This window comes from Dreissena polymorpha, chromosome 2 (assembly GCF_020536995.1).
Source record: "Dreissena polymorpha isolate Duluth1 chromosome 2, UMN_Dpol_1.0, whole genome shotgun sequence".
Classification (NCBI taxonomy): Eukaryota; Metazoa; Mollusca; class Bivalvia; order Myida; family Dreissenidae; genus Dreissena; species Dreissena polymorpha.
In genome coordinates this window covers 143,628,391-143,654,902 of record NC_068356.1, presented here as the reverse complement: position 1 = coordinate 143,654,902, position 26,512 = coordinate 143,628,391, and the positions used below count along the sequence as shown (strand labels likewise).

The following is a 26,512-nucleotide window of genomic DNA, read 5'->3' as shown; positions in this document are numbered from 1 at the left end:
GACGAACATATTTTCCTACAATAACCGAAGCATTCATCTTTTAATTAGGACCAGAGTTAGTGTTCGTGTGTCGTATAATTATATATCGTTGCAAGAATTTAAAATGAACCGTTAAACTAAGTTTAGATTCACATCGTACATGCACGATATACATGCTGGCGAATTCGACTGTACAGCCGTTTTCGATTTCAGAATTAAATATCTGGCTTACTTCGCATTTTTCAAAACATGTTCTTCTAAACTTTTATTGTATTTTATATTGAAATATATATATAATAATTTTTTTTTTACCACATTTTATATAAATTCATTAATATTTGACAAAATCGTATAATCTCGCTTTAAGTCAATACGAATGAAACGCTCAAATAAGTGCTAACCCGTTTTTTGTGAGTGAAAACTAGAATATCAGTGAACGGATGCTCCTTGATAATGGACAACGCCAATGTATTGGTTTATTAAAATCATCTGAAACGAAAGGGCATTAAAGCGAGATTATACGTTTTTTTCAAATATTAAAGCGGGTATATACGATTTTTTATATGTGTTTATTTGTAATATATTGATAAAATATGTTACAATTACACAAAATAGACAAGAAAAATTATACATTAAAGCCGAATTTCATAAAATGCAGCAAAGACAAATTAGCGGCCCGAGCCGATTGTGACGAACATATTTTCCTACAATAACCGAAGCATTCGTCTTTGTATTAGGATTGGAGTTAGTGTGCGTGTGTCGTATGAATAGATATCGTTGCAGAAATGCAAATAAACCGTTAAACTAAGTTTAGATTCACATCGTACATGTGTGATATACATGCTGGCGAATTCGGCTGTACAGCCGTTTTCAATTTCAGAATTAAATATCTGGCTTATTTCGCATTTTTCGACACATGTTCTTCTTAATTTTTATTTTAATTATATTGAAATATATATATAATTAGTTTTTTACACATTTGATATAAATTCATAAATATTTGACAAAATCGTATATACCCGCTTTAATGAATTTATATAGCATGTGTAAACAACTTACCAATACGATGGTGACAGTGCGATAGTACGATTGCGACAATGCGATAGTACGATGACGACAATGCGAAAATACGATACTTGTTGTTTACTTGTTGTTGTTTTTTTACGTACAGTAGATTGTTTTATGACGCGGTCAAAGTCCGTATGTTTCAAACATTAAAACCAGTCTCTAAAGGTTTGTTGTACCAGTAATATATATAGAGGATAGTTCAATTCTATCACCAGCAATATGCAATTTTGCGGATAGTGTTTTATTAATCTACTCGTGTTCAGGGGTGTTACGGATAATTTCCACAGGCTTATTTATTTCGAAAGAAAAGGGATTCACATCAAACGATTTTTATGTAAACTAAAGTAGAGCACTTCAGCATAATAACTGCCGAAACTTTTCTAGTTTCAACTTTTATCAGTAACTATATTTAGTTTTGACACAGGTTAAAATTTAGCAGTTTTAATTCAAAATGAATGTTTCTCAAAATTAAAACAGGGCCGATGACTCTGTGTTTGTTCATTTTTCCGTTATTATTCGTTTGTATTATCTGCCGATATATTCCCCTTATATTAAACCAAATGCACGAAAATAATGTTAGTTTACATACTTGTTAACTAATCGTACTTAAGTATGAAGCCTTGCACTGTCTTAAATATCAGATTTTCTGAAATCGGTAATATTAAAGTCATCGATGTGAACATTTGGCTATAAATCTAAAGGATTTGTTTTTACTGTGCGCAATCGATGTAGATTGATATATTGTTGTGTTTTAAATATAGTGACTCGAACAGCTTTATAAGAAAATTTCCCACCCCCTGATGGAACAGCTAAACCCACTGCTATATGTATTTGCATTTGCAATAATTATTAGTAAGAATCCACTTCACCAGATTTTTTTTGTATTCGTTAGTCACACAAATAAAAGTATACTTCTATTATCGTGGCTACATGACTGAATACGTTAAGGTGGAAGTTCAGAAAATATGTATACTCATTTTAATATCTGATTGATGTATTATATAGTTCACCTAGTCAGACAGTTTAATAGCATGTTCACATTTTGAAACAAAAAAATCAAGGTAAACTAACCTTTGTGCATAACTTAATTGTGTTAAAGGTGCATCTTAACAGCATCATGCTAATAAAACAGCATCTCGTCTCGGTTATCTTGTTATTTAACGATAAGAGGACTTTGCACGTTGCGTTGTACCCAAGAACGAAACTGCATGTCAAATAATTCGTGTTTGTACCACTGTTTTAACATGTAAACAATTATAAATGTAATATACCAGTGGTTCAATCAAAAGAGCAAGAAATTAAATATTATTACGTTTGTAATTAAAATAGTATAATGTTGAGTTGTATGTTTAAAATATCAATGTTTGAGTATATTAGTGTCAGTTTTGATAAAATTCGAACTGCTTTTCTAACTGACAGTCGAATAAGTAATCGAAAATCAAAACAATAAACACGTTATGCTTCTGCGTTTATTAGAATTTAGGATCATATTGTACTCGATGTATTTCTGCAACATCAGGAGAGGTTGAGACAGAGGTGTGATCTTCGAGCACCACTGAAATTGAAAGAGGTTGCGCAAATCATATAAAAAAACTGTTTGAAGATTATATTGCCTTTATTTCACATACACATACGTAACAATAAAACAATTCACATCATTACGAATGGATCTTTGACGAATTGGGTGATAAGCCAGCTACCCCTTGTTTATCAGGGATGGCGTTGGCGAATTATATAATTGCATTTCAGTTGTAAATAATAGTACATTAGTTCATCCTGTCGATTTTCGCGCAACTCTCGCTACTTAACAACTATCAATCAATGGACGCGACACAGACCGATATATGAGCCGCGCTCTGTGCGGAAAGTGTCGTCCCAGATCAGCCTGTGCAGTCCGCTTTTATTGAATTTTTCATTTTAAGAAAGACTTTCTTGACAAAAATCCCGTTAAGGCGGACAGTGTCGTCCCTGATTAGCCTGTGCTGAATGCACATGCAAATCTGGGACGACACTTTACGCACATTGATTTAACCCTCTTTTACAGAGCGGGCTCATACGTATGTTGAATCGGCTGGTTTTATTCAAGCTGTCAAATTTAATATGAGCTTCAAAATATAACGAATTATTATGTTAAACACATAGACGCTGATATATTTTTTATTAATATACATTATACCGCGGATGATAGCCGTATGAATATTGATACCGCAGGTTTATGTCAACACTTTGAAGACAGTCCTTCATTCATTTTATATTTTACTCTTTAAACGTATTAAAATCACACATACACGTGAATAGAGAGTGGGTTGCAATTGTTAACATGATAATAATTTTTAAAGTATCTTTGTTTGATACTTTAACGAAATATACAGACCAATTACTAATGTTTCATTACTATTAAAATTCATTCAATGAAAAAAAAACATAAACACTTTAGCTACATAAACTGGAAAAAACTTGTAATAATATGCGGACATTTTCTTATTGCAAGAAATCGACTGACAAACATATGGATCAGCATGTATATGCACCGTTAAAAAACAACTCAAAAGTATAAAGAAAGTATATGTATGTTTTATAAATGTTTGGTTTAAAATATGGTCAACAAAGAGGTTTTAAAACAAAAGTAATATAATTTCTAAACAGCAGCTACCTAATCATCAAATTGTATCATTTTGTAGACGCGTGTCATCGAAAAAAGGGTCGAATCATCGCGCATGTAATGTTACGCCAATTAAAATAAAATAAGAATGTTACGAATGACAAAGCATAGCGAGATTTAAGCTTTCAATATAACGTTACTTACTTGCATCTCATGAGACACGGGTTGTCGTAAATCAAACCGTCACTGCCGCATACAGGGTCCATTATCTTGGGGCATCGGCAGTCTGTCTTGGGACATTGCCCACGTGATCTTTGGCTGACTCCCCTGTTCAAAGAATAAATAAGACTCTCTGTGAAAAGATGGTTTAATACATGAGCGTAATATGTCGTCCTCGATTAGCCTGTGATTATCCTTAATGGTATATTTTGTTTTACTGAAATCTCATTTTAACAAAAATCCAGTTTAGGCGTAAAGTGCTGTCACTGATAAGCATGTGTAGACTTAAAGGTATATCTGGGACGACACTTAACGCACATGCATTTAATCTCATTTTCTCAGAGAGGCATCTTGGCGCATCGGCAGTCGGCCCTTAGACATTTTCTACGCGATCGTTTGATCGAAAATTATACATTAATTGAAGACACGTGTATCTGCACCATACATAATTAAATAGTACTATGGATACGCAGACATACTTTTTAATGTTACGACTCAATTCCTCCGATAAAATTACACATCGTGTTTGAGAAATGTATGTCTATGGTAATTAACACTGTAACATCACGTTGAGACCTATGGCTACATTATGTATATAAATATAAACATAATTTCTTTAAGCTCTTACTTATTAAATGAATATCGTCACAATAAGTGATTCTAAAAAGCAGCGCCCAAACATTGGAAGCATTCCTTTTAGATTTCTACAAAATCGAGTTTTAATTTTGGAGAACATGTTTATTGTTAGATTTAAAACATCATATAAAGGCCACTTTGTTGCCCATGAGGTCACTTACGCGCATTCCATGACACACTGGTTATCGTACGTAACGCCATCGTTGCCGCATACAGGATCAAGATTCAGGTTACAAGCGCACACCTTCGGGCATTCGCCTCGCGATTGTAGGTGAACTCCCCTAAAGCGAATATTATTAATAACGTTCAAGAACGAATAAACCCTATCATAAACATTTCAAGTGATTCGGATTTATAAGCGTGTAGAGCGATTGGCTTCCAATCCGGCCGACCGGCCGGCCACCTAGCGTGAACGGTGAAACATGACATTATTCTGCCGACTATTCTTCACCTACCCATAAGTCTAGTTGGGCAGTTGTCAATTCCTGCTATCAGTATGCAATAAGTGTTACCGCTTAGCTTGGCTTCTTTTGCCCTTGAAAAGTCGATATGCTAACGGATAACCGAGAAATGACTTAAAGACTTTAAAATGACAAATAAAATCATAAAATGATCCTCGCTATGCGAAAAGCTTGTTTAATGCATGTTTGTAAAGTATTGTCCCAGATTAGCTAATGTAGTCTGCACATGCTTATCAGGGACGAAACCTTTTCGCCTTCAGTTGATTTTCGTAAAAAATACTTCATTGAAGCAATTAGTGTCGTCCCTGATTAGCATGTGCGGACTGCTAAGGCTCATCTGGGACGATACTTTACGCACATGCATTTAACCCCCCTTTCTTCTTGCCAGTGTAAATGACATTACTTACTTGCATGTCATGAGACACTCGTTATCGTTCGTGACGCCATCATTGTCGCAGACAGGGTCAATATTCATGGGGCATGCGCACGGGCACTCTCCTCGCGATTGTAGACTGACTCCCCTATTCACATTCACATAACACGTGAAGAAAATGGAATCTTTATCGTAAGTGTACTTATTGGTACTCGTATATTACTCCCGGAAGGATTCGCTAGGAAGAGCGCTAGGAAGTAAATCTAGACACTATCAGTTCGATATGCAGCCACATTATCTGTAGCGCAATATATAGAAACAACTCCGGTTTCACTACCAAAACAATTAATTCAACAAAGGCGTCGTTCAGTTATGTCATCTGTATTTGAACGTTGCGTTTGTACATCGATCAGTATCCATAAGAAAGGGTGTTTGGCTTATTAACAACCGGGTTATTAGTAGAATAATATTTAGCATATGTATTTAAAACTTGATCAGTTAAAAACGAATTGGATAACCACCGTCTGATTTTTAACCCATTAAGGCCTAGTGGAGCCTCCCATTAATTGGATCAATTTATTTCCCAAATTAGAGATGTCTAGTTAATGTGTTTCTATATTTAGAATATTTCTTACAGAAACTCCTTAAAGCAAACAGCGCAGACCCTGATGAGACGCCGCATCAAATATACTAGTTCTATAAGGGGGTACCAAAGGTTATTAATCCCCGACGTCTATTTCCGCAAGATCGAGTTTTAATTCTGATAAAGCCATCAAATTATACCTTAATATAGGTCATTCACCAAAGCACCATGATGAACAAAAACATCTTCTGATTCAAAACAGAGTATACGAAAAAGAAAACTCTTTATTGTGTAATGTTATGTATAAACTGAGCTTAAAGGGACCTTTTCACAGAATTTTACATGTTTTGAAGTTTGTCATTAAATGCTTTAAATCAATAAATGTGTATTAATGTTCGAATTAAATAACTCCAGTAAAAAACAAGACCAAATTCAAGAATGGAAAAAGAAATCATCAACTGGGCTCGAACCACTGACCCTTGAGTAAAAGTTTAGCACTTAAACCAGTCGACCATCCGTGCTCTTAAAGTGATTTGTGTATCTTGTACTTTATATAAGCAATCCTCCAAATGTCACACAATATAACGATAACAATAGAACTCTCCAAATTATTCAATCGTTTCGCGTAACGCTTTATAATTTTCAGGTTTAAAATCTTCATAAGATGCGTGTAATGGGTATTTTAGAGCAATTTTAGTTTTTTTTTATTTCAAAGATTAGTTGATTCTAAATTATTTCATTCGATTGTACATGTGTTCTTTTATTTTTACAAATGCATTACAAATATGTTATTACTGATGTCACTTACTTGCATCTCATAAGGCACTCGTTGTCGTAAGTTGTTCCATCAGCGCCGCAGACAGGGTCAATATTCGCCGGGCACGGGCAACCTTCCGCTGGACATTCCCCGCGGGAATGACGTCGAGCGCCGCTAAGAAGCAATGTTCAAATACTTGAATGCAAACAAGAATATTATACAATAAATGAAATAAGAAACGGGAAGTAAAATTATATACGACTTTATAAGAAAACGAACAACGCAAATCCTTGAATATACATTTAATAAATTTTGAAAAAGGATACGGATTGCAGCGGATATTGAACCAGTCGGCAATTAAATTCTTAATATTATATATGAAACTACATGTATTTGTCAATAACTTCTAGATTAAATACCGTTTTAATAATGTTTTCCTGTAAATTAAGTCCATTTGAATCAAAAGCTACGATGATTAGCTGATTTCTGGAACGTGATAAAACTTTCGGTTATAACTCTGACTCATATGTTAGCAATTAATATTTACCAATATAAGTGAATCTATACTTAAAGTTCAAGTTGGAATTTGGGCGTTCGGGAAAGATTTATTAATCGGATAAAACCATAAAAATATGGTTATCAAAAAATGTTGCAGCACGCTTTTTCAAACTAAGACGGTTTAATATCGCAAATACGAGTATTGCGCTGTAATGGAACATGTGTCCTCAAAATCTCTCAATCATATAGCTACTGGACGATATAGATCAACATGCAACATTGTAGAATTCATCGTGAAAACATAGCGCAAATAATACTCAGTGAATATATTTCTACGAGAACAATACAGAGCTCAATTTAAGGAAAGATTTAACAAAACTGAAGGTACTTACTTGCATCTCATAAGACATGCGTTGTCGTACGTCAAGCCATCTTTACCGCATACAGGCGCCATAATTTTGGGACACGGACAGTCTGTCTTTGGGCATTCTCCCCGCGATTTTAGGCTAACCCCCCCTGGTTGAAGATTGAAAAAAGAGTATAGGATTCTGATCTTAATCATATAAAAGTTACAATATAAGAGTGGGGATAGGCTAGTACCGCTAAAAGCAAATATTTTCCATCAAAACGGGAATAAAAGGTTAAATCCCGTCCCGGTCACGTGACATGCGAAATGCATTTTTTTATGAAATATGTTTTTTGCCGATTTTTCCCATAATTTTATTAGAATATGGAATTTGTCAGTTAATGTCATCAGCAAATACAAATTTGAAGAGCGATTCAAAACGAGTTTTAGTATGTGTAAACATGTTCAAAATAACAATGCGCATATGCATTTTTTAAAACTTGCTTTCAATTAGATACAAACAATCTTTAGGCTTGAAAGAAAATATTTAGAGTAAAGAAGTATCAATTGATGCTGATGTGACATACATGCATTTCATAATGCACTCGTTGCCATACGTGACGGCATCTTCGGCACATACAGGGTCGAAATTTGCGCCGCATACGCACGGGCATTCCCCGCGGGATTGACGACGAACGCCGCTAAAAAACAAAGACAAATATGCGCATGTTAACTTCAGCATTCGCGATTACACATAATATACAAGAATAATATCTATATCTTGTTTCTGGCTTAACTGTTTTTGAAATTATGTTTGAATATACTAATGTTCGGATGTCAAATAGCATATTTAAAAACAATGTAATGGTTTATGATAAAGCGTCGTGTATTAGCTAATTTTAAATGTATGTATATTATCTATAACTTTCTTTCTCAGCAAAAATCTAAATAAAAACAGCAAACAAATAACAATACAAAACGATAAGTAATTCGTGTGTGCTTACGCGCATCTCAATTCGCACATGTTTCCATTCGTATTACCATCACGGCCGCATACAGGGTCCCATTCCTTTGTGCAGTGACACGCGTCTGCGCCTGGCGATTGAACTTGACTTTCCTATTTGCTTATTTTACGCTTTCTTACGATAGAAAAGGTTTTGCCATTTGTTCAACCCAATCACATTTTCAAATTTAAATATTGTCCACCTTGTTTCCTCAAAGTTATATTGTTTATGAACTGAATCACATTCTTGATTCTCTCAAAGAAAAACCTATTTATATATTATTTAAAAAAATCCAGTACTTTAAACCAACATGGCCGGTGGCGATTCCAAACAAAAAATGTAGGGCCATTAATCATTGATGAAAACCCATATGTCCGAAAATTAAGAGTCACAAAAATAGATATTTTAGCTAAACAAGTACGGTAAATCGGAAGTGGCAATATTCGGCTAGACTGGCTATCGCGTTCCTTTGTCTGTTGACTTCAAATGTCTAAGAAATTGGTTACTCATCTGATATATAGTGTCAACCAAACGTGAACATTCTTTTCTTTTCCTTATGACATTTCTGGAGTTGTATTATTTACATACTGTATTAGAGTGTTTTATGACAATGACTATATGAATACACTTCGGAAGTTAAGATTCATTGTTCACAAGGCTGAAATACATCCAGCATATTTAATTATCAAAAAATGAATTATTAACTAGTGTACGAACTTAAATATAAATACAGTCTTACCTAATACGGCAACGGTGGCCACAAGCAGTGCTAACAGAGAATTCATAATGATCTGAAATAAATTGTATATTAAACATGACACAATCATAAAGTTAGCATATATTTTTGAAAGACGTGTTATTTGTTGCAATTATTCATATTAAAAGCTACATGCTTATCTGTTATTAACTAAGCTTAACATTGGTCAGTCATTTTGAATGGCAGCTATTTTTTCGCTGCATTACACATTTTGCATTATAATGCTCTTGTTATATTGTAATTACACGCGAGGTGTTATGTTCAGGAAGGGATTAGATTGTTAGTTCCTTTTTAATTATATATAAGCTTATTGCATACTTATTAAGTGCTAATACACGTTTATTTTATGTAATTATTTAGTTTTGTTCAATGATGACTCATGTTTGTGTGTTTTCGTAACTCAGTTTTTATCTTTTCTTATTAAAACCAAGTCAATCACCAATGGTGTGAATTAACCATAAATAAAAAAAGAACCAGTAACGTTGTTCTAAATTAAGTAACTACCCCACAACAATTTAATTTAATCACAATACAATTTTGTATTGTATTTATGCCACTTATGCATCTATTTATTTATAAAAATAAATTATATGTAAAAATAATACGGCAACGGGACTCAACTTTTGTGGAGTTGTAAATATTGCAAACAGTATTGTATTTCGGTGCCACGTCCCTTTTTAATCAGTGAAAATTAAATTAACGAATATAAGTTTACGGAGTCGATAAAATCGACGTTAATATTAGGTGAGGTAAGACCATCTTGGGTTACCACTTTCATATATCATATGACATTGTTACGTTGGCGTATCCATGCTTACAGTTTGCAAAGTTGAGTATAAATCCACAGTACTGCTTGGTCGGTAAGTTCCCTTTAAAGGGGCCTTTTCACAGATTTTAGTATGAATTTGAATTTGTCATTAAATGCTTAATATTGATAAATTTAAACATTGAATCTAAAAAGCTCCAGTAAAAATCAAGAGTACAAAGAAAAAAAGTAACCCTCATCTGGGCTCGAACCACTAACCCCTGGATCCCTGGAGTAAATGTTTATCGCTTACACCACTACGCCATCCGAGCTTAGATAATGAATTATGTTTTGTATACTTTATAAAAGCAATCCTCCTAGTATCACAAAATATAACAACAGCCATAATCTTCTCTAAATTATTCAATCGTTTTGCGTTGCAACGCTTTATAGTTTTCAGATTTTTAAAGATGCCTATAATGGATATTTTAGAGCATGGTAAATATTCAGTATTTCTGTTTCCTCACAAATATCATAACTACAACGAAAATTTGCGAATCTGAAACAATTTTTTGTCAATTTACCAAAACGGGAAAATGCCCCTGTAAAACATAATGCTACTATGTATGTTTTAACGTTAATCTGAACGATCCCAAAATGAACAAAATTTTCACTATGCCTGTTAAATAAACGTTTGTTTGTAAATTGTATCTCGGAGCGAAAAATATTTGTATTATAAAACATAAATAAATTATTCTTTGCACGAATAGCGTTAAAATATGTGTTTTACTTTTTTAAGCAATAATAGATACATAATGTTAGCTACATGAGAAAAAAAGTAAATCCTACAATAGACTTACTCGTTTAGTGTGATTCCTCCACTGATTATGAAATCAAGAATTTCAGCGTCCATTATATATCTTTTTTTACAATGATTGTTTCAGTTTGGTAGCATGTGTTGTTTTGTTCTTTTTGACACATTAGCCACTTGTCAAACAAATCTGCGACTGACTAATAAATTATACTTGTAACAGATTCTGGATGCCATCATACTGTTTATACCACTTTCCAAGGTTATTGAATCAAGGAAAAACAAAACGGCCATCAATTAACGTCCTCCTCAAGCGTTTGTCAAACGGACATCGACTGTTTAGACTCCACTTTGAACGTTATTTCACTGTAGGGTGTTATAAATCATATTTAATAAGTGTTATGAAACATGGTACATTTTTCAATGTCAGTAACATATTGAAGCTGTGAATATTTCATGACCTGATTGTTCAAAGCTATTTTTTGAACCAAGTGTTTAAAGGTTGCAAAGCAAAAACTTCAATATATTTCGATACGAAAATTATAACTTCTGTTCAAATATCATCCGTTTTGAGCTTATTCTATAAATTATTATAGCATTAAGCGAGGTGTAGCTTTGTTCTGTATTTGTGCTAAAAATGGTACAGCTAAAACCCGGATGAGATTCTACAAAACATATAAATGTGAATTCCATTCTGACATATATGAAAATACTTCAATGCCGCATACTCATGAATCAGCACTTAAAAAGTAGTTACGGAACAATCATGTAAAAACTATATATATGTATATAAAATGTTTTATTTAAATTAAAGAATATGGCACAAGTTTTACAAGTTTATTGTCTAATCCATGGCATGTACAATATATATATATATATATATATATATATATATATATATATATATAGATACAATACAACATGACAAACATGCGTTACATATTTGTAATAGACATTTTAAAAATATGTAACAAATGGAAAAATAAAAATTCTCATCATTTGTGTTGATTTATATGGTACATCATAAAAAAATAGATTGCCATTGCCAACCTTTGATTAAAACAATTGCCATTAAATAAGACACATTCCTTAAATGCTGAATATTGTAGATCGAGGCACTAATGCGCATATTGAAACATATTTTAATTGAGCAAATACCAGCTAGAATTAGATCCTAAGTGGACTGGTTGTCAATTACCTTTCTTTAATAAAGTTAAAATATATATTCATATAATAAACATTACATTATTGACAATGATAAAATATATTTCTTTTAAGACAAGAAGCAGTTAATATTCCTATGTCCATATCAATACCCTGAATAATAAATATTGACCAAAAGACTCCTGTAAAAATTTCTTAGGTATCACCCTGACAATATAAGGTACTTCTTATTTGCAAAGGGGGATAACTCCACAGATCTTAACAACAATTTGCAATCCGCAGCACTAAAGATTTATCTCCCTTATAACAAGTATAGCGATAGATTTTGACCTAAAAATATAGGAAACATCAGTGCTGCATATAATATATAACCATGTAAGAAATAACAATATGTTATTTATTATTCAATTATAGAAGTATTAACCCGGAAATTTCCTAAATCATATTAGCTAACATTTAGTTTTATACATTATCTTAAAGTGATATTATGTGCTTTTTTCACTGTTGAATTGAGCTGAAAAGAATTAACAGGTTAAAAGAAATAGACCGTCGCCCTTGTGCGCCAGTCGCCCTTTTATATGCGATATCTCGCCTTTAAACACGATCGTCGCCCTTTGAACACGACCGTCGCCCTTTATGAACGCGACCGTCGACCTTTTATTCGAGATTTTGCATATAAAAGGGCAACTGTCGCGTTCTAAAAGCGCGATATTTCGCATATAAAAGGGCGACGGTCACGTTCATAAAGGGCGACGGTCGTGTTCAAAGGGCGAGGGTCGTGTTCAAAGGGGAAATATCGAATATAAAATGGCGACGGTCGCGTTCATAAAGGGCAACGGTTGTGTTCAAAGGGCGACGGTCGTGTTCAAAGGGCGAGATATCGCATATAAAAGGGCGACTGTCGCACACGGGCGATATTTCGTGTTAAATATATCATGCGTCGCCGCGACTGTCGCGCAAAATATTGTTCGTCGCCGCGACTGTCGCGCAAAAAAAATTGTATCGTGTGTCGCCCTTGATATAAGAAGGGCGAGGTTATAGATGGCATTATCCGGATCCCGTAGAGTTCAATATTCGAGTCAACACTAACCATTATGGCGTATAGACAGTACCATTTATATCAATACTGGGCAGACTTTAAAAATTCTAAAACAAGCAGGATAATGTGTATAACAAAAAGTCCTTTGCTAAGTTCGAGAAGAGAGGTAATGACAGGCTTCTGAATTTTTATAATAAGGTAAATTCTGCTATCAAATATCACTTCGATCTTTGTGTACGTTTGGTTGTGGAACATTCTATTTGTGTTTTTTTTAATAAAATATATTGCATTGTTATGTTTTGAAAGGTTTCGTTTTGTACGTAAGTTTCCGTCTTTGTCTATTTTATTTGATTATGCCTTCGTCCGTGGGGTATTCTTTGATTGGCCCGTCCATTAAATGCGTAATTGATTGTTCATTGTTGTTTAGATTTCTTTTTTTATCTGTTCTTCGAAATGCACACTCTTTCAAAAATTGGAATATATTACCATGTTCCGTCCGTCATGCGTTCTGTAAACCATTAAATAACTAAGAAACAGTTGGCTTTCCGTATTTTTGGGAAAAAAGGAAGATACAAATTGATTGTGAATTTAACGCGTCAAAGCTCAAGGTAACGCGGGATGTAATAAAAGATATATACGTACACTAGTAAGTTTGAGTAATCTTGTCATTGATAACCATCCAAGAGGTAAATATATTACGATAACACACACTCGAAACATTGGGCATTATGTTCCTTAGTTATAAAGTTTGCATAGGGTGTTTGCTTGTTTTCATGGATATCAATATTAAGGCGCCTTTCTGGATTCTGTGAAAAATATTTTCCTTGTAGTTTTCAACCACCTCTTTTTCGTTTAGAATTGACTAAATTATGGCATTTCTTGCAATTAATATCCGCAACAATGGAGCCACTAGCTAACTTTGTTAGTTCTCTTTGACATGGTGTTAGTTAACACACTATCCCAGAAGTTTAAATGCTAGTGAGTGTCAAACTGGGAAATGGATATAATTAATATGTCATTACGTTGTTGAGCGCTTCTCGATTTAATTATATCTTTTCGTGTAATAATGCCTTTGTGCTTTTTTTCCCTTGGGCAAATTTGAAATTCTTTTTGGTTTTAAGTGGTTCAGAAGCATTATTCCTTGGTTATCAAACGTGTTATTTCTTTTTGTGTTTTTTCCATATAGTAGATTGTGATTTTTTATCTCTCCATACTGTTTATGATTCTGTCTGTTTGTGTACATGTTGTATTTATTCTGTCTAAATTAGATTAGACCTTATTTTCTTTTCAACGATAACATGTAGTTTGATTTAATACCGCTATATCGTTCAGTGTTTAATCGTCCCTTAAATATGTTTTTTCTGTCAGCAACAGTTGTTTGCGTTGTTAAACACTCGTTCATAATTCTATGAGAAGATTACGTCATTGTCTATTATTAAAACTTGAAAATTTAAAAAAAGGTCATTGTGTATCATGTCTGAATATTATTTGGCATGTGTTAAGTAAAGCATATGTGTACATGAAGGTTAGTAGTAATACATATCTTTGTTTTTCAGAGGAGCGCTCTTATTTGACACGGCTTGTTTCTTGACCTTAATATGCGCAATAGTATTCAACTGCTATCTTGATATATATATATATATGACTTGATTCATGAAGCATGAAATACCTACGTCCGTGAGATCAGAAGGAACAAGCCTCTCCTCGGAGAGAGACAGAAAGCTACGGCAATTGTAATCAAAGCGTTTTATTTGTTATAAAACGGCTTAAAGCGACTTTGTTAAATCACAAGCCATACCCTGTTCCTATGTTATATAACCACTACGAATATTTTAATCTTACACATGTGTAATATACTTTTTAAGCGTTTTAATTGGCTTCGTTTTCGTTCGATTGACCAATCGCATTTTGTAATTTTGCTGAAATGACGTTGCAACGTCAAATGACGTCACGAAATGTAAACAACATTCGGGATTTATCACTATGTTTGCGTAAATATTTATTGTCCCCCTACCGTTGAAACTGGAGGGGACTTATGGTTTGCGCTCTGTCTGTCCGTCTGTCAGTCTGTCCGTTCCACTTTTCTGGATCCTGCGTTAACTTTAAAAGTTCTTCATATTTTTTTACGAAACTTGAAACATGGATAGATAGCAATATGGAGATTATGCACATCATTTCATTTTATTCCTACGTCAAGAATTTTGGTTGCTATGGCAACAAATATAGATTTAAAAAAATACTGACAATGGTGGAGTTTCACCGGTAGGGGCTGGCAATCTTTTGTTTAATTTTCTCATTTAAAAGCATGTGATAAAAAAGATATGACACTCGTTGTCATTTCATACCACATTTTCGTCCAGGAAATTCGTTAGTAAGCTCGCTAAAGGCTCGCTTACGAACAAAATTCCTGAACTCGTTTAATAAAATATGGTATGAAATTGCAACTCGTGCCAGATCCTTTATATATTTAGCGGAAGTGACGTTATATTGTTGAACGTTACATTGCGCGCCAATTTTATTAATCTTTTGTGTTCAGTCCATATGGCTTGAACGTCCTCAGTTTGCGCTCCCAAAGTTGTTCAATGGTCTTCCGGTACTCGTCGGATCCATTTATTTTTTATAGTCCCACGACCGGGAAGTCCGCGACGCTGTGGTCGTTTGTGTAAAAGTGCTCGGCAACCGGGTCATTGTGTCGAGTCCGTATGCGAGAAAGGTTAAGGAGATGTCGTTGGTACAGGATATTTGCAGTTACCCCTACGTATACAAAGGTCTTACAGCGTTTGCAGTGCACAGCGTAGACTACATTGGTGGATTTGCAGGTGACCTCTTTCCGCACATTGTAGGTTTTGCCGGTGGTGTCGCTGAGTTTTTAGGCCTCCATCATGCATGGACAGGTTGCGAATCTCTGCGCCCCACAAGGTCCGCTCCAAAAATATTCGGTTGTGTTTTTTTATGTACCAATATGTCTTCGAGGTTGCAGTCTCTTCTGAATGCTGCTAGTGGGGGTTCTGGAAAAACGTTTTTCATCTGATCGGAAGTGTGGAGTGTGGGCATGTGTTTCCGGAGGATATGGCCGGCATTAGGTAGCGCTCTGGAGAAAGTGATAATGAGCGACACCCAGTAAGTACTTTCTGAAGGCACTAGACTTCCGATCGAATGAAAAGCGTATTTCAACTGTCACAATGGAGCCTTAACAGATGAGTCGTTTAGATTGTTCACATAAAAAGATCAATGATATTCGACCTTACACAAATTAGTAATCTTAAGGTTGAATTTAATATAAAGTCAATTATTCAGAATCCGTCCCGAAATCGTTTTCCTACTGTTGACTTTCATATACACTGTTGGAAGCATTTCATATTTTCATCAACATTCTTACTCGTAACAGTTGGATATTTTATCCATGTTGTCGTATTTCAATACTAAATCAGAAACTACTCATTTTTTCGCAAATCGTTTTGAAACGGCAACAATTCACAAAAATCTAATAGGGATACATACGTGGTATTTGGATACATAACTTGTATTCGTAGTAATCATATAACTCGTTCGTGTTACATTTATGTGCACCAAGAAATGACGATTTTTAATGTCTACTCATAGAGACAATCCCATCAATTAATAACTCCCAGATTTATTCGCACGCGCCGCCATTAGGGTACTGAGGAACATAAGAGGGAAGCAAAACAAATTTATCGATAATATTTGAAAGTTTCAAAGTTATTGTACTCTATTTTATCATCAAATTATAGTTCGTATCTTAATGTGATTAATAAAAACATGGTCCATCTGCATTATTTTAAGAGTAATTCAACTTAGCATGAATTATGTATTGATTGTCAATTTACATGTTATTTGAAGATGACGCGTGATAAATGATCTTAATGTATCTACATGTGTGCAGACATGTGATGCCACGGGACATAAACGGGTTTAATCCACATCGCCTTCCGTCGAGCGAATGCGTGCATGCCTTTATCGCATATGTTTTGTCATTCCATAATCCGTTATTAATTAACAAAAAACATCACATACTGTTTTCGTGTTTTTATTATTTAACCGTAAATTTTAACTTTATTTAGATAATTAAATAAAGACACGTTTGGGAAATGTAGAGAACATCATTGGAGCTATTACACGCTCCAGTTTTTCTTGTTGAACATTTATACCGTACATTTGTACTTTATTAAGAAATGCGTTTAGCAAATATTGGGAAAACAATCGAAAATTTATTTCAGGCTGTGGACTCTGATTTTACCTGTAGAAATCACAAATTTTATTTCCGGCTAGAGAGTTGTATATTAGCTTGAGAGTGATTAATAAAAGATACTAATAAAAATAATAATTTTAAAACTTACATTAATACATATTTTTTTATAAAAAAAGGTTTGCCTCAACTCATAAAGAGTATCGCAAATAAATATTTCCGGACCTTTTAGTTAAAATAGAAAAAAAATATCTATATATATTTTATATACTACTAGTATTTAAAATGTCAATTAAAAAGGGGAATATTGAAAACAAAATAGAACATGTTTAGACATACCAAAATATGAACCATTCAATTAAAAAAAGTTTTTAATCTAACAATATGTCTTAAAGTGATATTATGGGCATTTTTCACTGTTGAATTGAGCTGAAAAGAATTAACTGGTCAAAAGAATTAGTTAAAATGTGGTTACTGACTAATTATCTGCAACTCATCTTGCTACCAGTTGTTGATAAAAAATATATTTTATATTCGATATTTTACATGACTCACCCAGTCCTCTAAGTCGAAATGATCCGTAAAACAAAATTGTGTCTTTGTGTCGTATGAACGAATCTGCACTAAAACTAAATATAGGTTCACATACATCGTACATGCATGATCAGTTGTCAAACGAAAGTACGGTTGATATTCAAATGGATTTTTTTTCTCTTTCCGAGATATTGTTTTAGTATGTGGATGCTGCATTAACAAATATAAGTGTATATGAAGTTAAAACACAAAAAATAATCAACGGTTGCGATAGACACCTATAAACTGTTAGATGCCCCTTAATATCACTTTAATATGTATGACCGGAACAATATAAGCACGGCATTTATTAGTCCCCTACCGGTTTCCGTCCGTCCGTCACACTTTTCTGGATCCTGCGATAACTTTAAAAGATCTGAATATTTTTTCATGAAACTTGGAACATGGATAGATGGCAATATGGACATAATGCACGTCATTTCATTTCGTTTTGTTCCTACGTCAAAAATTGTGTTTGCTATGGCAACAAATAGACTAGAAATAGTGCTGAAAATGGTGTTTTTTCTGGATCCTGCGATAACTTTTAAAGTTCTTAATATTTTTTTCATGAAACTTGGAACATGGATAGATGGAAATGTGGACATTATGCACGTCATTTCATTTTGTTCCTACGTCAAAAATTGTGGTTGCTATGGCAACAAATAGACTAGAAATAGTGCTGATAATGGTGTTTTGTCTGGATACTGCGATAACTTAAAAAGTTCTTAATATTTTTCCATGAAACTTGCAACATGGATAGACGGCAATATGGACATTATGTACGTCATTTCATTTTGTTCCTACGTCAAAAATTGTGGTTGCTATGGCAACAAATAGACTAGAAATAGTGCTGAAAATGGTGATTATTATGGATCCTGCGATAACTTTAAAAGTTCTTAATATTTTTTCATGAAACTTGCAACATAGATATATGGCAATATGGACATAATGCACGTCATTTCACTTTGTTCCTACGTCAAAAATTGTGGTTGCTATGGCAACAAATAGACTAGAAATAGTGCTGAAAATGTTGTTTTTTTCTGGATCCTGCGATAACTTTAAAAGTTCTTAATATTATTTTTTAATGAAACTTGGAACATGGATAGATGGCAATATGGACATTATGCACGTCATTTCATTTAGTTCCTATGTAAAAATTGTGGTTGCTTTGGAAACAAAAAAAATAATCTGAAAATGGTGAAATTTCTGACAATGGTGGAGCCGATAGGGGACTTTTATTGCTAGGCAATAGTCTTGTTAAAAGATAAAACAGGGTTTTAAAAGACAGATATCTACTTTTCAGTTTCATTGTCTTCCTCGGCCTTAAATCGTTCAAAGCTTCGCAATAAATATCTCTGGTACTCTTTACGCTTAAATCAAAGTTTGATAAGACTTTAGAAATTTATATAATGTTATAATTATCATCGAATACTTACATTCAATATAGAAATAGTTTTTAGGAAAAGGCATTGCTGAAGGGTGTGCTTAAAAATCTTACTCAGCCTTAAACAGTACTTTTCACTTGTCAGTGATGGCAACACCATCGTTATTACTACTTGAATTATGATTTAACTGTTTTTCTTGCTTTAACACTGAATAAAAATACATTAACTAAATTTTATCATTTTATTTCAGGGATATTTCTTTGAAACAAACGCACGGCTCCGGGACAGGAAGTCCAAAGAAAAGACAGTTAAATTTTTCTGGATTTCACCAGCCGCTCAAAGGCGATCAGCAAATTTCTTCCCATTCTGTTTACAGAATCAATGAAGCAAACCTGTTGACTCCAAAACGGGTTTAAAGTGGCTCACAAAGAAACTGATTTTTTATTTTTCGGGGGTCGCGACGACATGTACATGAAACTGACATCAAGAAAATGTACAACAATTTTAATTTCTGATCAACGAATACATTTCACCAAGTCAGTAATTTTGTTTCATGGAACGCAACGCATGTAATGGCAAATGCACATGTTGGCAACAACAAAAACAATCAGGGTAAACTAACATATGTGCTGAACTTAATTTTGTAAACGGTTCAACTTAGTAACAAGCATCTGGTCTCGGTAATCATATCATTTAAAGTCTCTATAACGCTCAAAATCAACTAACATTTCGCAAAGTATTTCGTACAATAAAGTTACCACCTAAACAATCAGTGTTCCTTATAGCAATAGCCACAATTTCAACGCTAGATGAGGTATGATTACATAGATTTTTGTAGATACAAAATGCTCGTTTTTATTTATTTGTGACCACAATAAATTCCATGTTAATTTCCTGCGAATATATCTATTGATACGACACACGAACACTAAAATGGTACCATGTTAAAACCATAATTAAAACGAGCATTTTGTATCCACAAACATCTATTTTACCAGACCACATCTGGCGTTAAAATTTCGACAATGGCCATACGGAACAATGATTTTTAAAGTGATATTATTGGCATTTTTCACTGTTGAATTGGGCTAAAAAGAATTAACAGGTTAAAAGAGTTAGTTAAATGTGGTTACTGACCAATTATCTGCAACTCATCTTGCTACCAGTTGTTTATAAAAATATTTTTTATATTCAATATCTTACGTGACTCACAAGGTCCTCTAAATCCGTAAAACAAAATTGTGTCTTTGTGTCGTATGAACGAATCTGCACTAAAACTAAATTTAGGTTCACATCGTACATGCATGACCAGTTGTCAAACGAAAGTACGGTTGATATTCAAATGCATTATTTTTCTCTTTCCGGGATATTGATTTAGTATGCTGATGCTGCATTAACAAATATAAGTGTATATGAAGTTAAAACACCAAAAATAAACAACGGTTGCGATAGACACATATAAACTGTTAGATGCCCATAATATCACTTTAATTGTTTAGCTTTATTTTACGAAATATTGTACGAAATTTTCGTTGATTTTGAGTAGTAATGTTACTTTAAAAGAATTGAGATAAGAGGAGTTTGCATGTTTTGTTGTACCCAGGAAGGCTACTTTATGTAAAATAATTCGGTTGTGTACCAATTTATTTTCGTTTAGACAGTTGTAAATATAATATTCCAGTGGTTGAATCAGACGATCAATACATTACATATTATAACGTTTTATATGAAAACGTATGTTACTTTTGATATTGAACATATCGATGTGTGTGAATATAAGTTTCAGTTTTGTTAAAAATCTAACTTTCTTTTGAACAGATGAACGCAAATCAAACACCATAAACACGTAATGCTGTTGCGTTTATTCGAATTGAGGTTCAGATTTTATTCGAGGTATTTCTGGAACATTTGCACATCTCTAGAAGTTGAGACAGAGGCGTGCGTTGACTCTTCGTGCACCACTGAAATAGAAAGCGGTTGTGCAAAATAGAGTTAAACTGTTTGAAACCTTCAAATTATCGCGCATGTAATGTAACGACAATTAAAATATTTTGCGTTACGAATGTTGTGAACAATAAAGAATAATACGATATAAGACTTCCGATATAACTTAACTTACTTGCATCTCATGAGACATGGGTTGTTGTACACGATACCGTCATTACCGCATACACGGTCCATAATCCTGGGGCATGGACAGTCTGTCTTGGCGCATTGTCCACGTGATCTTAGGCTAACACCTCTGTAAGAAAATGTTATGAGCCGCGCTCTGATAAAACGAGGTTAAATGTATATACGTAAATGTCGTTAAAGATCAGCCATGTGCAGCCCGCACAGGCTAATCAGGGACGACACTTTTTGATTATATGAGTTTTTGTCTTTAACAGAAAGTCTCCATTTAGCAAACATCCAGATAAGCAGGAAAGTGCCGTCCCTGATAAGCCTGTGTAGATTGCACAGCTTAATCTGGGACGGCATTTTACGAACATGAATTAAACGACGTTTTCGTAGAGCGACATATTGGGCCATTTGCAGTTGGTCTATAGGCATTGCCAACGCTATCGTCTGATCTAATATTAGACATTTAATTGAAGACATTTGCGTCTACACCATACAAACTTAAATCGAACTATGGCTACGAAGACTCAACTGCTTGTTTTCTAAATAATACAACTCAAGCTCTCAGATAAAATTACAATTCGTGTTTAATAACTGTATGTCAATGTAAATTGACATTGTTTTGATATCACGTTCATACCTATGACTACATTATGTATATCAATATATGCATAAGTGCTTTTTCAAATCATTGATTTCAGTTTATATCTTTACAATAGGTGATTTTATTAAATAGCGACCCTAAATTGTAAGACTTCTTGATAGATGTCAACAAAATCGTGTTTAAAACATCATACTAAAGCCACTTTGTGCCCCATGACGTCACTTACGCGCAGTCCATGACACACTGGTTATCATACGTAACGCCATCGTTGCCGCATACAGGATCAAGGATCAGGGTACAAGCGCACACCTTCGGACATTGGCCTCGCGATTGTAGATGAACTCCCCTGAAACAAATATTAGTAATAACGTATAAGCAAACTTTAAGCCTATCATATGGATTTCAATATGAGTCGAATTTATTTAGCGAATACAGCGCTTGCCTTTAAATCCAGCAAACATCGATTCGAATGAGAGGCCGGCCACCTAGCGTGAACGGTGAATCATGGCATCATTATTCCGATCATTCCTCCCTTACCCATAAGTCAAGTCTGGCAGTTGTCATCAGTAGGCATTTAGTGTTTGGGATAATTGATAACCGAGAAATGACTGATAAACTGTTCAATGGAAAATGCAATCCGATGAATGAGACTCGCTCTGTGAAAACGCTGTTTAATGCATGTTCGCACAGGCTAATCAGGATCGAAACTTTCACCTGTCAGAGAATTTTAGTGAAGAAAAGTCTTCCTTAAAAAAAAAGAACAATTAAAGCGGAAAGTTTCGTCCCTGAAAGACCTGGGCGGACCGTACGGGCTAATCTAGAACGACTCTTTACGCACATGCATTGTTCCCCCCTTTTACTTGCCAGTGTCACTGATATTACTTACTTGCATGTCATTTGACACTCGTTATCGTACGTGACACCATCATCGCCGCAGACAGGGTCAATATGCAGGGGACATGCGCACGGGCACTCTCCTCGTGAATGAAGGCTGACTCCCCTGTTCGGCAATAAAATAACACTTGAAGAAACTGGTATCTATATAATACGTTTGTTTATATTTGCCCCTATATACGGTTCCGAGAGAACCACTGGTAAAGCGCTGTGCAGTTGATCCGGACACTATGAGTTCGAAATACTGCAACATAAACTGTGTTGCGACGGAAAACAACATCAACGGTTATACAACCAATGCCATAATTTAAACAAACGTGTGGGTCAGTTATGTCAACTGTATTTGAACGTTACGCGCGTAAATCGATCAATGTCCCTGGGAAAAACGTTCGGCTAATTCACAACTGTGTAATTAGTACAATAATATTAAGCATATGCACGTAGAACATGTAAATTGATTAGTTAGGCGATTAAAAGTGAATAGGATTATTCACAATCGTCTGATAAATGAACTAATATTTAAAATAGAGCAACACATAATAATGTTATGAACACAGAAGTAGGCATTTGTTAAAGATCTTCTTAGTATACCGGCGGTGGCAAGCTTTATTACTGGTCGGCGTGATCAACTGGTATTTATTACAAGTACCGAGTCTTTAAAGGCACTACCAAGAATGATAGTCCCCTTCGTCTATTTCCTCACGACCGAATTTTAGTACTGATCACCCCACTATACGAAAACCTAAATCCGGATACCAATTTTGGATACGGTTGCCATCCCTGATTATGACTGAGGTCACTTACTTGCATCTCATAAGGCACTCGTTGTCGTAAGTGGTGCCATCATCGCCGCAGACAGGGTCAATATTCAGAGGGCACGGGCAACCTTTCTCTGGACATTCCCCGCGTGATTGTCGACGAGCGCCGCTAAGAGGCAATATACACGTATTTTTTTATGCATAATAGTATATAATACATGATATAAAATAAGAAACGTATAGTTAAGTTAAGCAAGCCTTTACAGGCAAACAAGCAACGCAACGCCATGAACATTAATTATCATTGAATAATGATGCGGATATCGAACTAGTCGACAATTGATGTTTCTAATATGTATAGAAACTACATGTATTTATGCAAAAACTGTAGATTGAACAACATTTGTATTATAATTTAGTGTAAATAAAGCCAATTTTAAACAAATACAATGTTATGTGTTGTTATAAGAAACGTGATGCATATCGGTAATAATGCGTCATATGGTGACTCGCTTTGAGTGCGAGTGTGAATTTTCGTGAAATGTTTGGTAAAAATCATAAATTTCGAAATATCATATACTAATGGTTATCAAATATAATGTTGCAGCATGTTAGTTAGTTTACTTGAGATCGCTATACACCGCAAAGGCGCTTATTGCGGTGTAACTCAAGATATATGCTTTAATTATATCTTCATGGCCGTTTTTGCTTGCCGAAAAAGATGAACGCACAACACCGAGAACGCGTTGTGAAAAATAGCACAAATATGGATCATTTTATATTTGTACGTACACGAGCGATACAGAGCTGAGTTTTAAGCAAGAAATACAAACCTAAAGCTACTTACTTGCATCTCATGAGACAAGCGTTGTCGTACGTTATACCATCTTTACCGCATACAGGGGCCAGAGTCTTTGGGCATGGGCAGTCTGTCTTAGGGCATTGTCCCCGCGAGCGTAGGCTAATTCCCCTGGTTGAAGAATCGAAATGAAGTTGAGGAAACTAATGTAAATTATATAAAAGTTGCAATATCAGAGTGGGGATATGCCACTCCGTTGAAAACAAATATTTGACCATCAACACGGGAATTATAGGTTTAAATCCCGACCCGGTCTCATGGAGTGTTAAATGCCATTTTTATTAGTTAAATATTTTCTTTTTTTTCAAGATAATTCTGATTCAAATAAGGGTGTTTTCAGTTAATGTGTTTATGTTATGAATTAATGCAAATTCTATTAAAGATCGATGCAAAATGTGTACGCATTCCATACAATCGAGTTTTAATATGTGTGAATATGTTTAAAATAACAACGTGTATGTTCATTTTTAAAACTCGCTGTCCATTATACGAAAAAAATTAACAGGTTTAAACGAAAATATTTACAATAGAGGTGACTTTATATTGCCACTATCGACACATACATGCATATCATGATGCACTCGTTGCTATACGTGACGGCATCTTGGCCACACACAGGGTCGAAATCTGCGGTGCACACGCACGGGCATTCCCCGCGGGATTGACGACGAACGCCGCTAAAACAAGACACACATGTTTATCCTAGCTTCAGCATTCGCGTTAAAACAAAATATACAAAAATTATATTTACATCTTATTTATTTTTTGTTAATTTGTTTGAACATATTATGTTCGGATGTCAAAAAGGAATAATCAAACACAAGTTAATGGTTGATGAAAAAAACGTTGTTATCCCCCAAGTATCCTAAAAAGGCAAACCAGTAAAAATTAACGAAAAAGAAAAAAAGCCTTAGTAACACGTGTGTGCTTACGCGCATCTCAGTTCGCACATGTTTCCGTACGTTTTACCATCACGGCCGCATACAGGGTCCCATTCCTGTGTGCAGGCACAAGCGTCTGCGCCTGGAAATGTGATTTTACTTTTGTATTTGCTTATTTCACGCTTTATTCTGATGAAAATAACTGTTGCCTTTCTTCAAGCTAAACTCATATTTAAATTTTACTTGTTTTCACAAAGGTATACTGCTTTCGATGTCAAATACTTTCTTGATTTCCTCAAAACAAACTCACGTATCTTAAAACTTTATTAGTAAAAATATTCAAGTTCTTTTAACCAACACAGCAGGTGCTGTTTTCAAAGAAAGTTGAAATAATCAAATACATCGTTTAAGGGTTTTACAAGTAAAATATAAAAAAACAACATATTATATTCGTTTAAGAAACCATAATCTCTTCTTCAATGATCACTTCTATGTTTGATATATCAACATGACTAAAAATGGCATGACACGTTATTTTCTCAATAATAAACCAATACATGATCATAAATAAGTAATGTTAACTATGACAAATTACGTAACTTATAATCTTTCCATTCATCCAATGTCTACTTAAATTAAAGTAAAAACGACCAATTTTACGCATTTACTTGTGTATTCGTTATTGTTATGGAACCTTAAATTGTGCCAGCATGTCGTATGAAAAATAAACATGACATAACACAGAAGATGTCCACTATACCTACGAAAATCATTTTCAATTGCAAAAACTATGATTTTGTTGTTTTCGCGGTATAAAATCTTCTGAATATTTATGGAAATATTGTATTCATGAACGTTATAATTGGTATGGAAAATACATGTTATTATTAAGGTCATATCTTTTTGCTTTAAAGTCAATTTTAATAACATTCAATTGTCAAATATTAATAGTTAAATAATTAGTGAAGGCAATTTCAATAAAAAGACGCTTACCTATAACGGCAAGTGCGACCACAAGCAGTGCTATGAGAGAATTCATAATGATCTGAAACAAAATTAAACATCGTACCGTTAGCATAACCTTCTTCAAATACTTATTATTTAGTGTAATTCTTGCATCTAAACGTACATGCCACTCTGTTATTATCTAACCGTGACATTAATAAGTCATTTTGAATGGCAGCTTATTTT

The 26,512-nt window shown here is 34.3% G+C and overlaps 3 protein-coding genes across 12 annotated transcripts in view; 1 reads left to right on the top strand and 2 right to left on the bottom strand.

Annotated features, from left to right (window-relative positions):
- LOC127869297 (putative exonuclease GOR) overlaps positions 1-26,512 on the top strand; it is a 218,004-nt gene that overhangs the window by 38,437 nt on the left and 153,055 nt on the right. The gene's annotated exons all lie outside the window — the stretch shown is intronic.
- The window catches only part of LOC127869298 (serine protease inhibitor dipetalogastin-like), a 212,111-nt gene continuing 188,120 nt past the window's right edge, over positions 2,522-26,512 (bottom strand). Inside the window, exons 6-10 of one of the 3 annotated variants that reach the window (XM_052411748.1) lie at positions 6,730-6,852; positions 5,373-5,486; positions 4,666-4,785; positions 3,854-3,976; positions 2,522-2,602 (exon numbers count right to left, since the gene is read on the bottom strand). In XM_052411748.1, the coding sequence (XP_052267708.1) occupies positions 2,563-2,602; positions 3,854-3,976; positions 4,666-4,785; positions 5,373-5,486; positions 6,730-6,852 (520 nt within the window). In that variant the 3' untranslated portion in view covers positions 2,522-2,562. The remainder of the gene's footprint in view (positions 2,603-3,853; positions 3,977-4,665; positions 4,786-5,372; positions 5,487-6,729; positions 6,853-26,512) is intronic. The other 2 variants (XM_052411747.1, XM_052411749.1) reach the window with 2 other exon arrangements.
- LOC127869300 (serine protease inhibitor dipetalogastin-like) lies at positions 21,051-25,513 on the bottom strand. The gene is made up of 8 exons (XM_052411751.1): positions 25,373-25,513; positions 25,004-25,117; positions 24,429-24,551; positions 23,628-23,750; positions 22,816-22,929; positions 22,156-22,275; positions 21,327-21,449; positions 21,051-21,168 (listed from the first exon to the last, which is right to left on the bottom strand). The coding sequence occupies exons 1-8, from the start codon at positions 25,390-25,392 to the stop codon at positions 21,126-21,128; spliced, it is 780 nt and encodes a 259-aa protein (XP_052267711.1). The 5' UTR covers positions 25,393-25,513; the 3' UTR covers positions 21,051-21,125.